The sequence below is a fragment of the Rhizoctonia solani genome, chromosome 10, assembly GCF_016906535.1.
Source record: "Rhizoctonia solani chromosome 10, complete sequence".
Classification (NCBI taxonomy): Eukaryota; Fungi; Basidiomycota; class Agaricomycetes; order Cantharellales; family Ceratobasidiaceae; genus Rhizoctonia; species Rhizoctonia solani.
Genome location: NC_057379.1, coordinates 1,804,884 through 1,820,825, shown reverse-complemented (window position 1 = coordinate 1,820,825; position 15,942 = coordinate 1,804,884). Strand labels below are relative to the sequence as shown.

At 45.4% G+C, this 15,942-nt stretch overlaps 2 protein-coding genes across 2 annotated transcripts; both read left to right on the top strand.

The window, feature by feature from the left end:
• Positions 1-681: 681 nt before the first annotated feature.
• RhiXN_08724 (Retrotransposable element Tf2 protein) lies at positions 682-7,451 on the top strand (the record flags this gene model as incomplete). The annotated part of the gene is made up of 3 exons (XM_043328540.1): positions 682-1,189; positions 2,720-4,016; positions 4,088-7,451. 3 exons carry the CDS (start codon positions 682-684, stop codon positions 7,449-7,451), a joined length of 5,169 nt encoding a protein of 1,722 aa, XP_043183925.1.
• Positions 7,452-8,609: 1,158 nt separating this feature from the next.
• RhiXN_08723 (Transposon Tf2-7 polyprotein) lies at positions 8,610-11,800 on the top strand (the record flags this gene model as incomplete). Its single annotated transcript, XM_043328539.1, has 2 exons — positions 8,610-8,684; positions 9,689-11,800. The coding sequence occupies 2 exons, from the start codon at positions 8,610-8,612 to the stop codon at positions 11,798-11,800; spliced, it is 2,187 nt and encodes a 728-aa protein (XP_043183924.1).
• Positions 11,801-15,942: the final 4,142 nt, after the last annotated feature.

The following is a 15,942-nucleotide window of genomic DNA, read 5'->3' as shown; positions in this document are numbered from 1 at the left end:
GCTACTGATACTACTTGGGGGCCGGCTACTTAGCTGGCTGGCTACCTTCTCTAATGTGTAAGAGACGAGGTAAAATCGACTTGGGGTCTCCAAGCGATTTTCCTGCTGTATATATAGACAAAGCACACTATCTACATGGTCTGTGCTTGTGAGAGAAAGAAGTAGTTAAGACAAATGAGAAGCGTGCTGCGGGTTGCGCAGAAGCGTGGATTTCTCCTAAGCGCTCTTGGCACGGCATCTCAGCGCGGCATCTCGGCATAATAAGCGCCGAGGTCACGTGATCGAAAAACAAAAGATATCCAGTCCGTAAAAAATACTACAAATATCAGAAAATTTATGTGAGTCCAATGGTATATGTTAGGAGGTTATGACAATTTTCAAGCATCTTGCGTTCAACAAGTTCCCAACCCTAAGGTTACCAAGAAAATGAAGCCCTTCTTTGGATGGGCTATGATTGATTCAGGTGCATCATCTTGCTTTATACACAAGGACTTGATCAAACAATATGGTATACCTACTACAAAAAAGTCTGTACCACGTCGCCTTAAAGTGATTGATGGAAGAGACATTAGTTCTGGTTTGGTAGATTCAGAATGTATATTTACTTTAGAATTAGGTAGTCATAAAGAGGTTCTGAAATGTAACGTAGCTGATATAGGTAAACATAGCATAGTCCTTGGAATGTCCTGGCTCAAGTTACACAACCCTACTATAGACTGGCCTAATAAGCGTATTACTTTTAATTCTCAATATTGTAACAACACTTGTCTTTCTGTTTCTAATTCTATCCTGGGAAATGTCGGTGGGACTCCTAACCACCTTGAAGGCATACCAGAAGACTTAGGAGGTGTTGAGGTAATTGAACCTCTTGAAGGCATCCCTAGGGAAACTGGAGGTACTGTGGATTCTCCACTTGAAAGTATCCCAGTAGAACTGCGCAATTTTGCAGAGGTATTTTCTGAGGACATGAAGGTGACGGAACTGCCTCCGCACCGTCCTTTTGATTTAGGGATTGATTTAATTGATCCTGATAAACCTGTTAAGGCTATGGTATACCCCTTGAAGGCATCTGATGATGAGGAACTTAGAAAACTCCTTAAAGAACAATTGGACAAAGGATTGATTCGCCCATCCAAGTCCAAATATGGTTCCCCAGTTCACTTTGTCAACAAGAAAAATGGGAAAAGGCGTATGGTTGTGGATTATAGATCCCTAAATGCAAATACAGTCAAGAATGCGTACCCTCTACCTCTAATACAGTCTCTCATTGAGAAACTAAGGGGCGCAAAATACTTTTCCACCATTGACCTGAAATCTGGATATAACTTGGTCCGGATAAAGGAAGGTGATGAATGGAAGACTGCGTTTAAAACCAAATATGGCCTGTTTGAATACCTAGTCATGCCCTTTGGGTTATGCAACGCTCCTGCTGCATTTCAGCACTTCATGAATGAGATATTTAGGGACATATTGGACATCTATGTAGTAGTATATCTAGACGACATCCTAATATTCTCAGAAAGCAGGGAATTACACACAAAACATCTCCAAGAGGTACTGAAAAGGCTGCAAGACAATGTGTCATAGACACAGTCGATACCAGGGAATTTATTCCCATTTTCTTGGATTTAAACAAAGGCAAACGGAGAACATTTTCGATCACGTGACTTCGGCGCTTATATCATACGCTAAGCGCCAAGCCACGTCCCCATCCGCACTTAATCAGCACACGTAGCCACCTCCACCTATGACATCATCATGACACGTCAATGACACGTATGCATGAGTAAGGCCGACTGCGGAGCGGGGTTCTTATTGGTTATGGTATTGGATATAACACATTTTGTAATTAGCACTTCTGTAGAATATATAAGGAGGCCAGCCAACCATGGTAACACCCAGGTCAATTACCTCTTGTCGCATCCCACAACTGTACAAGGGCCTTACAGCCCAGCAACCCTACTTAGTTACTCAGTCTACACCGCCTTAAGCGGCTTCTGCGTTGTACTTACATAGTTCACCATTGCCTGCACGGCCTTGGTCATTGTAGTATAGCTGGTCGTTGTTGCAGGATAGCTTGCCACCGCCTTAAGCGGTTCTTACTTAGATACATCCGGCCGCAAGCGCCCACCTCCTTGACGTCCTTATAGACGTCTAGGACACTAGGTAATCGACCTTAAGTCGGTTGCAAACCGTGCCCACCAAGCACACCCACTTAGCCACAACAAACAAGAAGACCCCCTGTACTAGCACAAGGGAAAACAGGTGATTGAGCTCGCCTTTTGCTGTCAATAATCAAACCAGTGTCGGCTCCACCTAGTACCAAATTGCTATAAGGCAGACGGGTTCTAATTGTCCGCATACCCACGGTTGCCGCACCTGTTACCAGCGACCTCAGACAGCAGATACACCCGCTTGCAGAGACAAGACCCTACATTACGCCCGCCCACGGCTGTAATTAGCGGCACTTACTGTCCAACGCTAGGTTGTTTGACGCAGAGGTTTAGCGTTTGCGTAACTAAGCGCTCATAAGTCCTGATATAGGCACTACCTGGCTACACAGCCCTCACTCCCCCTCACTTGCCCGCCATTACCTTGCGCACTCCCACTTGCTCCTCTTCCTGGGCTTCCTCTCACGCTGGCTGCTCCTACCTGCCAACACATCCCATGGCAACCCGCTCCCAGCCACCCTCTTGAACCCGCTCCCCTATCAATCAAGGGGACCTGGGACCCTTCCTTCCGTCAGCCGCCCCTGTCGAGCTTGGGGAAGTATCCCTTGAGCGCGTCACACGCCTCCTCCTTGGCCTCCTCGGCCAAGTCAAACGCCTTGAACGGGAAGTCGGGGAAATCAAAGAAGCAGGGATCAAGACCCGCACCAACGTTGAAAATATATCCCAAGCCGTTGATGTTGTCAAGGATGGGCTTAGAAGCCTCCAGCTCCACGGGCCCCGGACCCCAGAGGATACCAAGCCCCCGGTTGTGGAAGCAACGCCACGCCCCCTATCAAAAGTCAACCCTATTGGATCGACTAGTCGGGTCTCATTCTGGCCCAAACCATCCAAAGGGCTCCCCATCTTCGCCCAACCCACTCCCGTACAAGCAGTGCCCCCGCAAGTCCCATCTCCCCCTCCATCTCCGCTTCTCCGATCCCCAATTGAAACAGCTGCCCCTCCACCTCCGGCTCCAGTCGCCGCCTATCCCGCTCTGGTCAAGGTTGACCACCCCAACGCCTACACAGGCAAAATAGGGAGCAAGGCCAAACAGTGGTTGACTAGGATGTTGGCCTGGACCCGTCTCAATGCACGGATGTTCCCCACCGATCAGGAGGTATTATCCTTCCTCCTGATGAATATGAAGGACTCCGCCGGGGCCTGGGCCCATCCGCACCTTGACCAGCTTGGATCACACCGGGCCATTATCCAAACAATTGAAGGTTTCAAGTCGGAATTCTTGGCAGCGTTTGGCAACCCTGACGCCACAAGGGCCGCAGAGCGGAAAATCACCACCCTCACCCAGTCCGCTACTTGCGCGGACTATATCACGAAGTTCAGGACCTTGGCCATGGAACTGGACTGGAACGACGCGGCCCTACGAGGCCAGTTTGCCCGTGGCCTCCATTGGGAGGTCAGCCGTCAAATTGCAACCCGCAAACACCGCCCCCGTACCCTCTTAGAGCTGCAAAATGCAGCACTTGTTATCAATAACGCCCTCCGTGAGGAGCGTGCTAGCCATCCGCCAAAGGAGAATAAGCCTAGCAGAACATCTAACCCTGCAAGGGGGACGAGTACCGGCCAGCCCAGCACCGGCTCTAAGAAACTCTCTGACGACCCCAACTTTGTGTCAGAAGAGGAGCGAAACCGCTGCCGCGCCGCCGGCGCCTGCATCAAGTGCGGTAAAATGGGTCACAAGTTTGCGGAATGCCGCACAGGCTGGAAGGCTAACCCTATTGAAGACAAAGGGAAAGCCAAGGAAACCGCCAAAGTTGGCGAGGACTCTGAGTACCAATTGGGAAAAGAGTAAGGGTACCTGCTGCCGCGCGCAAGGACCCCAAGGACTCTGGTTGTGTTGAAATTTGTAATATATCTAGAAGCTCAAATAAAATCTCACCCCTCTTCACAATTTCAATCACACCAGAAAGAAAAGCGGAACAATTAGAAGTCCTGATTGATTCAGGCGCCACCTCCTCCTTCATGCACCCACATACCGCGGAATCACTCCGCCTCCCACTCATAGACCTTCCCCTACCCCGTACCGTCACTATGCTCGATGGGTTGAGCCCCCAGGCTGGAAAAATCTGGAAGAAGGCTAACCTAACCTTCTCCTTTGATGGCAAACGTATGACTGAGACCTTCCTCATTTGTAACACAGGGTCTCATGCTGCTATCTTGGGATTGAAATGGTTGGATGCCCACAACCCGGAGATTGATTGGAACATGCGCACCCTTACCTTCCCTCATGCAACCCCCGAACATGTGGCCATTGCCAAGGAAGAAGAAGCAGATAAGAATCCCCTTGAAGGAGTACCCTCCGAGTACCATCACTACGCCAAGGTATTTGGAGAAGAAGAATTCAACAAGCTTCCTCCACACCAGCATTACAATATTGGAATAGAACTCACAGAAGAAGGCCCCCTCAACTCTCCCCTTTACAGTATGACAGACGCCAAGTCCGCCACACTCAAGGACTGGCTCAGGGAGGAGTTGAAAGCGGGGAAGATCCGTCCTAGTAAATCTTCCATCAGTTCCCCCGTGATGTTTGTTCCCAAGAAGGATGGTTCCCGTTGCTTGGTTGTTGACTACCGTTGCCTTAACAATTGCACCAAGAAAAACGTTTACCCGCTCCCCCAACCAGATGATCTTATGGCCCAGCTCCGTGGCGCCAAGATCTTCACCAAACTAGACCTACGGTGGGGTTACAACAACGTGCAAGTTAAAGAAGGTGATGAATGGAAGACCGCATTCCAAACCAAGTACGGCCTCTACAAATCCCTGGTAATGACTTTTGGTTTAACAAACGCCCCTGCCGCCTTTCAGCACTTCATGAATGAGTTGTTCAGAGACTTACTGGATGTATGCGTCATCATATACCTAGATGACATCCTGATTTACTCAAAAGATGACGCATCCCACACTCAACACGTCCATGAGGTCCTACGACGTTTACTAGAAAACCAACTGTTTTGCAAAGCTTTGAAATGCACGTTCCATGTTACCTCTGTGGAGTACTTAGGGATTATTGTGTCGGATAAGGGTTTTAGTTTGGATAAACTCAAGATCCAAGCAGTCCAGGAATGGCCCACGCCCACCAAGGTTAAGGAAATACAATCCTTCCTTGGATTTGCCAACTTCTTACGTCAATTTGTTGCCAACTTCAGTCACATGGCCAGACCACTGCACAACCTGGTTAAGAAAGACACGGCGTGGAAGTGGGGTACCAAGGAACAGGAAGCATTTCAGGGACTGAAAGACGCAATCACTAACGCCCCAGTACTGTGCCATGCAGACCCTGCCAAGCCTTACTTCCTTGAGACAGACGCATCCGGTGCGGCCCTAGGTTCCATACTCAGTCAACGCCAGACAGACGGCCGCCTCCATCCACTTGGTTTCCTGTCCAAATCATTCAAGGGGGCCAAGCAGAACTATGATACGCACAACAAGGAACTCTTAGCAATCATCCGCTCCTTTGAGTACTGGCAAATCTTTCTAGAAGGAACCTTACACCCCGTCACTGTCTTCACCAATCACCGTAACCTAGAGTATTGGAAAGAGTCTAGAACGTTTAACCGCCGCCACGCGCGCTGGCACCTCCTACTCGCAGGTTACAACTTCCAGATCGTGTACCAACCGGGTAAACAATCCGGGAAACCAGACACCCTCTCCCGCCGATCAGATCACGCCGACGTCCCACCAGAACCACAATCCATGCTACCCAAGCCCGTCTTTGCCAATGTTGCATTAGTCTTACCAGAAAAGGAATTACAAAAGCGCATAGAGTCAAGTCTAGACCAAGATGAGTCCCTAGAAGAGATCCTCCAGTTCCTGCAAAACGAGTCTAGGGCACCACCTTCCATCAAAAAAGCATTCAAAGATTACGAGATGGAAGCTGGACTACTTTTTTACCAAGGACAAATTGTGGTCCCTGATGTCGGAACACTAAGGACGGACTTACTCCACATCTTCCACAACAGCCCACTGGCAGGACACCCGGGAAGGCAACGCACCCTAGAATTGGTATCAAGGAACTACTATTGGCCCGGCATTTGTAGTGACACATACTGGCACGTGGATTCCTGCAAGACATGTCAACGGATCAGGAAGCCCAAGTACGCGTCTATTCCACCTCAACCCCTGGAACTCCCTGTTAGACCATGGCAGCATGTATCCTACAACATGATAGTAGACCTTCCTAGAGATGGAAACTGTGACTCAATCCTAGTAATTGTTGACAGCTTCACCAAGTACGGGATATTTGTAAAATGCTCCAAAAAACTCAAGGCACCCAAGTTAGCAGAACTATTCCTGGAGAACGTATGGAAACGACATGGCATGCCAGAGAAAACTGTATCCGACAGAGGAAGAGTTTTTAACAACAAGTTCTTACAGGCCCTATACAAACGCCTGGGCATTGATCCACACTTCTCCTCAGCGTACCACCCACAGAGCGACAGACAGACAGAGCGAGTCAACCCCTCCATTGAACACTTCCTCAGGGCGTACTCAGGGGTCAATCAAAGGGACTGGACCAAATGGCTTCCAATGGCGGAGTTTGCATACAACAACGCGGTACATAGCAGCACAGGCAAAACCCCTTTCAAAGCCCTGTACGGCTGGGAACCTACCTTAACTCCGTCAAACATACCAACAGATGTCCCGGAGGCAGACGACCTTGCCCAAACAATGGAGGCACAATGGAAAGAGGTGGAATCAGCGCTCCAACAGTCCAAACAACGGATGACAGCCGGAGGGGAAGGAAGCCCAGCGGAATTTGAGATTGGAGAAGAAGCCTGGTTAGACGCCAAGAATGTTAACCTTAAAACACTAAGTCCCAAACTAACGGAACAACATCTGGGACCCTTCAAGGTTATTGAGAAAATCTCCGACCAAGCTTATTGCTTAGAACTCCCCCCAACTATGCGGATCCACAACGTCTTCTATGTGGGACTCTTATCTAAGGTCAAGAGGGATAAGAAGCGCACCTTTGAAAGTTGTCCCCCACCAGTCACCGTGGACAGAGAAGAGGAATATGAGGTGGAGGGAATCACTGACGCCAAAGAAAGGAACGGAAAATGGTTCTTCCAAGTCAAATGGAAAGGATACGGGTCTGAAGAGAACACATGGGAGCCCCAAGAAAACTTGAAAAACGCCGAAAAAATTTTAGAAAAATACAAAAAAGAAATGAGAAAGAAGGCCCTTGGCGCTGCCAAGGCCCTTAGAGGGGGGGCAGTGTCATAGACACAGTTGATACCAGGGAATTTATTCCCATTTTCTCGGATTTAAACGAAGGCAAACAGAGAACATTTTTGATCACGTGACTTTGGCGCTTATATCATACGCTAAGCGCCGAGCCACGTCCCCATCCGCGCTTAATCAGCACACGTAGCCACCTCCACCTATGACGTCATCATGACACGTCAATGACACGTATGCATGAGTAAGGCCAACTGCGGAGCGGGGTTCTTATTGGTTATGGTATTGGATATAACACATTTTGTAATTAGCACTTCTGTAGAATATATAAGGAGGCCAGCCGACCATGGTAACACCCAGGTTGATTACCTCTTGTTGCATCCCACAACTGTACAAGGGCCTTACAGCCCAGCAACCCTACTTAGTTACTCAGTCTACACCGCCTTAAGCGGCTTCTGTGTTGTACTTACATAGTTCACCATCGCCCGCACGGCCTTGGTCATTGTAGTATAGCTGGTTGTTGTTGCAGGATAGCTTGCCACCGCCTTAAGCGGTTCTTACTTAGATACATCCGGCCGCAAGCGCCCACCTCCTTGACGTCCTTATAGACGTCTAGGACACAATGCATGCTACTGTAACCTGGAGAAGTGTAATTTCTATGCATCTGAAGTAGATTACCTTGGTGTCATTGCCAATGGTGAAGGAGTGAAAGCAGATCCCAAGAAAATCACTCAAGCGGTTGATTGGGCAACACCGCGCTTGTTATGGATATGACATTTCTTCTTTAATCTGTACTTATTTTATTAATTACACTAGTAATCTTACAGTAAATAAATGAGATAAAGATGCGAACTAAGGTTTTCAAGGTCCCTCTATCCAATAGTGACCTTTACAAAACCTACAAAGCTCAGGAATACCCTTAATATGCAATGCCTTTCGCATATATGCTGTTTTCTCACTCATTTAAATATATATAAATTCAGCTGAGTAGATAAACAGTAACAAGTAATATTTCTCTTGTTTGTAGTATTTATTATTCAAGAATCTATCTTGTGGCTACACACAGAAATATTCAGGGTCCCCCCTGTCGCATAGGCAAGTGCTCCGGCGCTTAATCAGCCCTTAAGCGCCGACGCACTAAATACGCCTTTTCTCCATCACCCGGGCACCCCACACTGCCGAATCGCTTGCGCTTAGGTGCGCATGTTTGTGCGCTCCAGAACGCTGGGTCAAACTCCCAAAACGGACAACATTTGGCAGAGTTATGCCCCATTTACTGTAAGTACCCAATGCAGTGGTATCCTACCTTTGGGACTGTTTACTCCAAGGATGAAACACTTAGCCTTGGGACATCTAAGGACCCACACAAGTAAATACTGCCTTGGGGCAAACATTGCCTTGGGGCAAATATTAGGATTTGTTGTTTGTTTACTATGTACCCAAGTATTGGCTCCCTCAAGTGTTTCAGTTGCCACATGTACCCCCTGTACCCCCTCTTGGTATCAATCATGTATACTTGTTTGTGCGCCTTCTCAGGGTATAAAAGGACCCTGTGAAGACGCTTCTAATGCATCCATTTATCCACTCTTATATATTGACATATACACACAAGCCTTTAACAGCTTATCTGCGCATTTACTTTAGTGATTGACTCACTGTAAATAGCATAGGAGGTTATTTGGCGCACTAAGACCATAGGCCAGTCCCAACAGACACAGGGTAACCTATTAGTGTACTTACTGCGACCCTGTGCCCCTTGACTGTCACAGTTGTTGAGTTCAACATTGAGTATAGTGCAACAACACTGTAAGGATTGTTGTGATTGAGTGATAGTGTTTCAATCCACCATACCCCTTATATTGTAGATAGCTTTATCTACAATATCTCATAAATCCTAGATATATTTTAGGTAAACCCCATAAGTCTTAAGTCTTACTTAAGCATATATAAGTCCTATACTTATTAGGCAAATCCTATAAATCCTGTACATCAGTCAGGTAACCCTCTTACTTAAGGTACTATCCTAGAGACCTTAAGTATACATACCCTTAGTCACTTAGGCTTAAGTAACATTAGTCTAAGGTACTATACATAACCAACCACCTGCACTTCATAGTTGCTAGACTATTTGTTAGGAGTTGTTATTCCTGATAACCTAGCCTATATTGTGCATATATTCTGTGCATATATTCTGATTCTTACTACTAGTTCTTAGTTATTCCCATATACATTTTGTATATAGTAATTCTTTCTTACTCCTGTACTTACACGACTCTTAACAGCGCTCTGTCAAAGGGGTTCAAGAGTTTTTGGGCTTTATAAATTTCTATAGGCGCTTCATACATAACTTCTCAAAATTGGCACAACCCTTATACCAACTACTCCAAAAGAATATACCTTGGGAGTGGGGTGAACGCCAAGAAGTGTCTTTTAAAGCTCTTAAACAGGCTCTAATTGAATCCCCTGTCTTAATCCAACCCGATCCATACAAGGAGTTTTTCCTTGAGTGTGACGCCTCTGATTTTGCAACGGGCGCTGTCCTTAATCAAAAGGGCAGTGATGATAAATTACACCCGGTTGCATTCCTATCAAAATCCCTAGCGCCTGCTGAAAGAAACTATGATATCTTTGATAAAGAGTTACTAGCAGTAGTAAGGGCTTTAAAGGAATGGCGTCACCTGCTGGAAGGAACAGTAATCCCTGTCAAAATACTGACAGACCATAAAAATCTGGAGTACTTCCAGACAAAAAGGGATCTGAACCAAAGGCAGTTAAGGTGGATGGGATTTTTGGCAGATTACAACTATAGGATTGTGTATAGGCCGGGCGCACAGAATAGAAAAGCAGATATTCTCTCTTGCCATGAAGACCACAAGTCTGCAGTTAAAGAGGGGGGTGAAACCCCTGTGCTCATAAGCCCAGAGCTTTTTATTGCAGCTATTCAAACAGATAGTGACCTTAATGATCTAATAAGGGACGCTCTGCATGATGATAAAGCTGTATACAAAATCCTTAAATCCTTGGAAGAGGACATACCCGTTAAAGGATGGAAACTTGATAATGGCTTACTCTACTATCATGACCGGATTTATGTCCCTAATGAGCCAGAAATCAGGAAAGCCATCTTAGAAAGCAGGCATGATAACCCTTCCACTGGGCACCCAGGACAGTTCAGAACCCTAGACCTCCTTTCAAGGGATTACTACTGGTCAGGGATGAAACAATCTGTAACAAAATATGTCCAAGCATGCAATTCATGCATACGTAGCAAACACTCCAACCGGGCTCCTGAAGGTCTCCTTCAAAACATAGATTTACCCAATAAGCCCTGGGAGGAAATAACGTATGACTTGATTGTAGGACTCCCCACCTCAGAAGGATATGATGCAATATTAACAGTAGTAGACCAATTATCCAAAATGGTTCATTTTATACCAACGCACTCTGATGCTACTGCTGTTGATGTTGCAAACCTCTTTGTATCCTTTGTGTGGAAGTTACATGGGTTACCCAGGAAAACCATTTTGGACCAAGGCCCCCAATTTAATGCAAAATTCCTGAGACAAGTCTACAAGCGGTTGGGGATAGAACCACATTTCTCCACTGCATACAGACCACAAGTTGATGGACAAAGTGAACGCTTAAACCAGTTTGTGGAAATTTACCTACGCCACTACATCAACTATAGACAAACAGACTGGGTTGCATCACTACCACTTGCAGAATTTGCATACAATAATGGGAAACACTCAGGCTCCAAACACTCTCCCTTCTACATGTGCTATGGTTATAATCCAGACTTCACAGTTGGAAATACCAAGGAAAGCCATGTCCCCCAAGCCAACGACCTAGCAGACTTCCTGAAAGAAATCCAAACTGAAGCAAAAGCTGCTTTAGAAATTGCTGCAAGACAAAATGCGCAATACTATGATTTAAACAGAAGGGAAGCAACCAAGCTGGAAGTTGGTGATAAAGTTTATTTGAGTAGTGCCAACATCAAAACTTCAAGGCCTTCCCATAAGCTAGAACATAAGCAATTGGGGCCCTACAAGGTCTTGGAGAAAATTGGCAGGAACTCTTATAAACTGGATCTCCCTAAATCCATGAAAGTCCATCCTGTCTTCAACATTGCCCTATTACACAAAAAGCCAGTAGACAAGTATGACCGTGATCCAGTCCCACTCCCCCCAGTTGTCACAGCTGATGGAGAAGAGGAATATACTGTTGAAAGGATCCTAGACTCCAAGAAAGTGGGTCAACAAGTCAAATACTTGGTTAAATGGAAAGGGTATGGACCAGAGGATAACACATGGGAGCCCAAGGCCCACTTAGCCAATGCCCCTGAAAAATTGGCTAAGTTTCACCGTGAACATCCAGAGGCAGCTGGACCTTAACGGGGGGGAAGTGTCATGCCCTAGAGGCGTGACCACCTTAAAATCCACTAAGTCAAAGAAATAGTGAATATATGCGCTATTTTCATGAAGATTTATGGATATATGCATCTTTATGCTATTTAGGCGCTGAGCGCTTATTATGTAATCTCATCACATGACCAAAGGTCATGTGATCTTGTTTTCTTATCTCTGGTCATGTGACCTTATCTTTGTTATGATGTTTGTACATGTAATTACTCTTCCCCTTCTCTGTGAATATATCAGGAGGGTTCTGAGAGCCTTAAGCCTCAGAACTTGACCTCTTATCCCTCCAACTCTACCTGTCCTGGACACGGTCACATGACCAGTACAAGTGGTTGCATGCTGGCCCAAGCCCAAATTTGGGGGGTAGCAGGTGTAATCATGGGTTGTCAGCAGAGGAATAATAGGGCTCTATGGCTTAGTGGTCAAGCTGGTTCAATTCCGGCTAGTTCTATTTTCCTCTGTTTATGACACTTGGTAGAACTTGGAAGGACACCAGTTCTATTCCCACCACAGGAAAAACTTTTCACAGGGGCGCCGCCCACCCAAAAAAGGGGGGCAGTGTCCTGGACACGGTCACATGACCAGTACAAGTGGTTGCATGCTGGCCCAAGCCCAAATTTGGGGGGTAGCAGGTGTAATCATGGGTTGTCAGCAGAGGAATAATAGGGCTCTATGGCTTAGTGGTCAAGCTGGTTCAATTCCGGCTAGTTCTATTTTCCTCTGTTTATGACACTACCTACCCTTGGCATACAATCAGGTGCACCTTGAGTGTAATAGTCCCTGCCTTGGTTTTAGCCCTGCTATCTTAATAGCATAGTGCACTTTACTTAAATAGGTCTTGTCCTACCCTTCCCTGGCATTGCCTTGAGCTTTGTTAGGTCCTACTAGTTGATAAGTCCTATATTAGGCAATAACTAGTTAGGTTTTACCTCTTGGTAGTTGTTGGCTCTGACAGCTTTGGCTTGCTTGCCAAATTTTTGTTTGAGGCAATCCAATTGTCCTTGGACCCCCTAGAGGAGGCAGATGACCCTTGCAAGGGATACTTCCCCAACATTGTAGTTGTCCACATTGGGGGTTGGCAGTAGTGCAGGTTCCATGTCTCCCTGATGGACTTGTGCTTGGCTTCAAGAGGGAGGCTGGGAGCAGGTTGCCATGGAATGAATGGGGTAGGACCTGCCAGCATGGGAAGAGGCCCTAGAGGACAAGCAGGGGGGTGCAAGAGGTGATGATGGGCAAATGGGAATGATGGGGGCTACAACAGCCAGGTAATGCCTATATCAGGACTTATGAGTGCTTTATTGTACTATTGCTAAGAGTTTGCATCAACTGCCTAGCATTGGACAGTCTCTACTACCAATCAACAGCCATGTTTGGGTGTGATGTGGAGCAAGGTTTCTGCAAGCAGATGGATCTGCTGGCTAACTCTGCTGACAAAAGGTGCAGCAACCAGGGGTATGCAGACAATTAGAAACTGTCTGCCTTGTAGTAATTTAGTACTAGGTGGGACCAATGCTGGTTTGATTATTAACAGCAAAAGGCAAGTCCAATCACCTGATTTCCCTTGTACTATGTTACAATCTCCTTAAATATACCACTGGATTTGGACAATTTTTCTGATATTTTTAGTATTTTTTACAATCCCTTTATCTTTACTTTTTCAATCACGTGATCTTGGCACTTATGATGCCAAGATGCCACGCTGAGATGCCATGCCAAGGGAAATCCACGCTTCTGTGCAGCCCATAGCATGCTTCTCTTTTCACATGTAGTCTTCTATTCACACACGCACAGACCACATGTAATTAGTCCCTCTGTCTATATAAACAGCAGGAAAATTGCTTGGAGACCCCAAGTTGATTTTGCCTTGTCTCTTATTCATTAGAGAAGGTAGCCAGCCAGCTAAGTAGCTGGCCCCCAGAAGTTTACATGCTCACCCCCACTTGTTTAACCTACCACACCAAAAAGGGCATGGCATCAAACAGTGCCCCAATGGGTGGAAAGCAACAGTCAAAGAGGTTGCTAAAGTAGCTGAGGATGAGGTGTTGGGAAAAGATTAAAACCAAGGATTGCTGTCAAACCCTTGGTTCAGAACAAAACGCCTGTAGACTCTGTTGTATCAGAATTTGTATCTATTGCCCTTGATTCAAATAAATGCCCCCTTCTATACATAGACCTACTAGCTCAAAACTTCCTGACAGACCCAATCAAAACCCTCATAGACTCCAGGGCCACTTCCAACTTTATATCCCCTTCCCTGGTAGAAAAACACAAAATCCCAAAAACCCTGCTTGAAAATCCACAAGTAGTGAGGATGTTAGATGGTACCACATCTCAGACTGGTTGTGTTATGGAATGACTAATTTAGACATATGCGCCCCTAATTGCCAATAGTAAATAGTGCAAACTGGAGTAATAATACTTGCTCTATCCAAATATGGGCATGAACATTACTATATTTGGAAACTGGCAGTGCTATGAGACCTTTTATCCTTTATTTCCTCATTGCGCTTGCATATACACGTTTAATCAAGCAAAATGGTTATACTATTATTTCTATGATTTATAGCATATTTTGTATCATACATTCATATGTAGGAACAGTACTTACAGACCATAGAACAAGTACAAGTAAGCATGCAAGCGCCAGCGCTTAGTCATTGCAAATAAGCGCCAAAGGTTGGCGGGGCGCGCCAACGCCAATATCTCAGCGGGAAATAGGCATATTACTATGCGGACAAATACCAATAGGTCGGAGGCTCCGGCATCTCACTTCTCAAAAAGGAATCGTCTGATTCTGAGCCAAACTGATGGAGATACTAACCATTTAAGTTTCTAGCTTTTTCTATGAGATCCTACCTTGCCTCAAGGTTATTTTTAGCATTCACACTAATGTAATTTAGTCATGTATGCTCTAGAACATTCTGTAAATAGCCTTGGGTCTATCCCACTAGGACTTATTGGGACTAATTGGTCTTTATGTATCAAATAGCTCAGACTGTACCTCTCATGTAACTTCCTCTTTTGTACATCATGTATATAGTTATTTGTTCTCCCTCTGGGGTATATAAAGCCCTTGAGGGAGACTCTTTGAATACATCATCTTTTCATCCCATTCTTACCCCTTGTGTGAACTTGAAGATCTATTAGATCTTCTTTACTTAGTTTAGAGTGTCTTATTTTGCTTTCTTAGCCTCTTAAGCTCACTGAATTTAACCTGTGAGGTATCTTGGCGCATATAGCCTCTAGCAAGGTCCCAACAGATACTGGGTAGCTAGGAAAGGCTCTAGGGCAACCCTGAACCTCTTGAGTAAGTCAGTTGGGAGAGTTTAAGGCCTTGAGAGTGGCATATACACCTTAACTGAGTGCAACCTCAGTCAAATAAATTACTAACAAATCCAGATAAATTGTAGTAGGTAACTAAGACTTGATACTAACTTTCATACTATAGGTATAAGCATAACCAACCACCTGCATCTGCAGTAATTGCTTGATTACTTGGTAAGTGTAGGGATCACCCTGATTACTAACCTAAATTACCCTTATATAGCTAGTCTATTGCCTTTTATATCCATAGATAACTGATCTATTAATAACTTTATTATATTCTGTATATAATTACATAGTCATAAAACCCTACTCTATAACAGGTTGCATTTGGCACCAGGTTTAACTTGCGGTTGTTGTAGACACAACTGATACCACAGAATTTATTCCAATTTTCTCAATTTTAAACAAAGATAAACAGACAACATTTTCAATCACATGACTTTGGTGCTTATATCATACGCTAAGCGCCAAGCCATGTCCCTATCTGCGCTTAATCAGCACATGTAGCCACCTCCACCTATGATGTCATCATGACACATCAGTGACATGTATGCATGAGTAAGGCTGACTGAGGAGCGGGGTTCTTATTGGATTAGGTGTTTGATATAATATATTTGTAAATAGCTCTCTGTAGAATATATAAGGAGGCCAACCAACCATGGTAACACCCAGGTCAATTACCTCTTGTTGCATCCCCCAACTGTACAAGGCCTTATAGCCAGATCACTAAGCACTTCCAACGCCTTAAGCATTGTCCCCATTGTACATACATAACTAGCCATTGCCCTTAA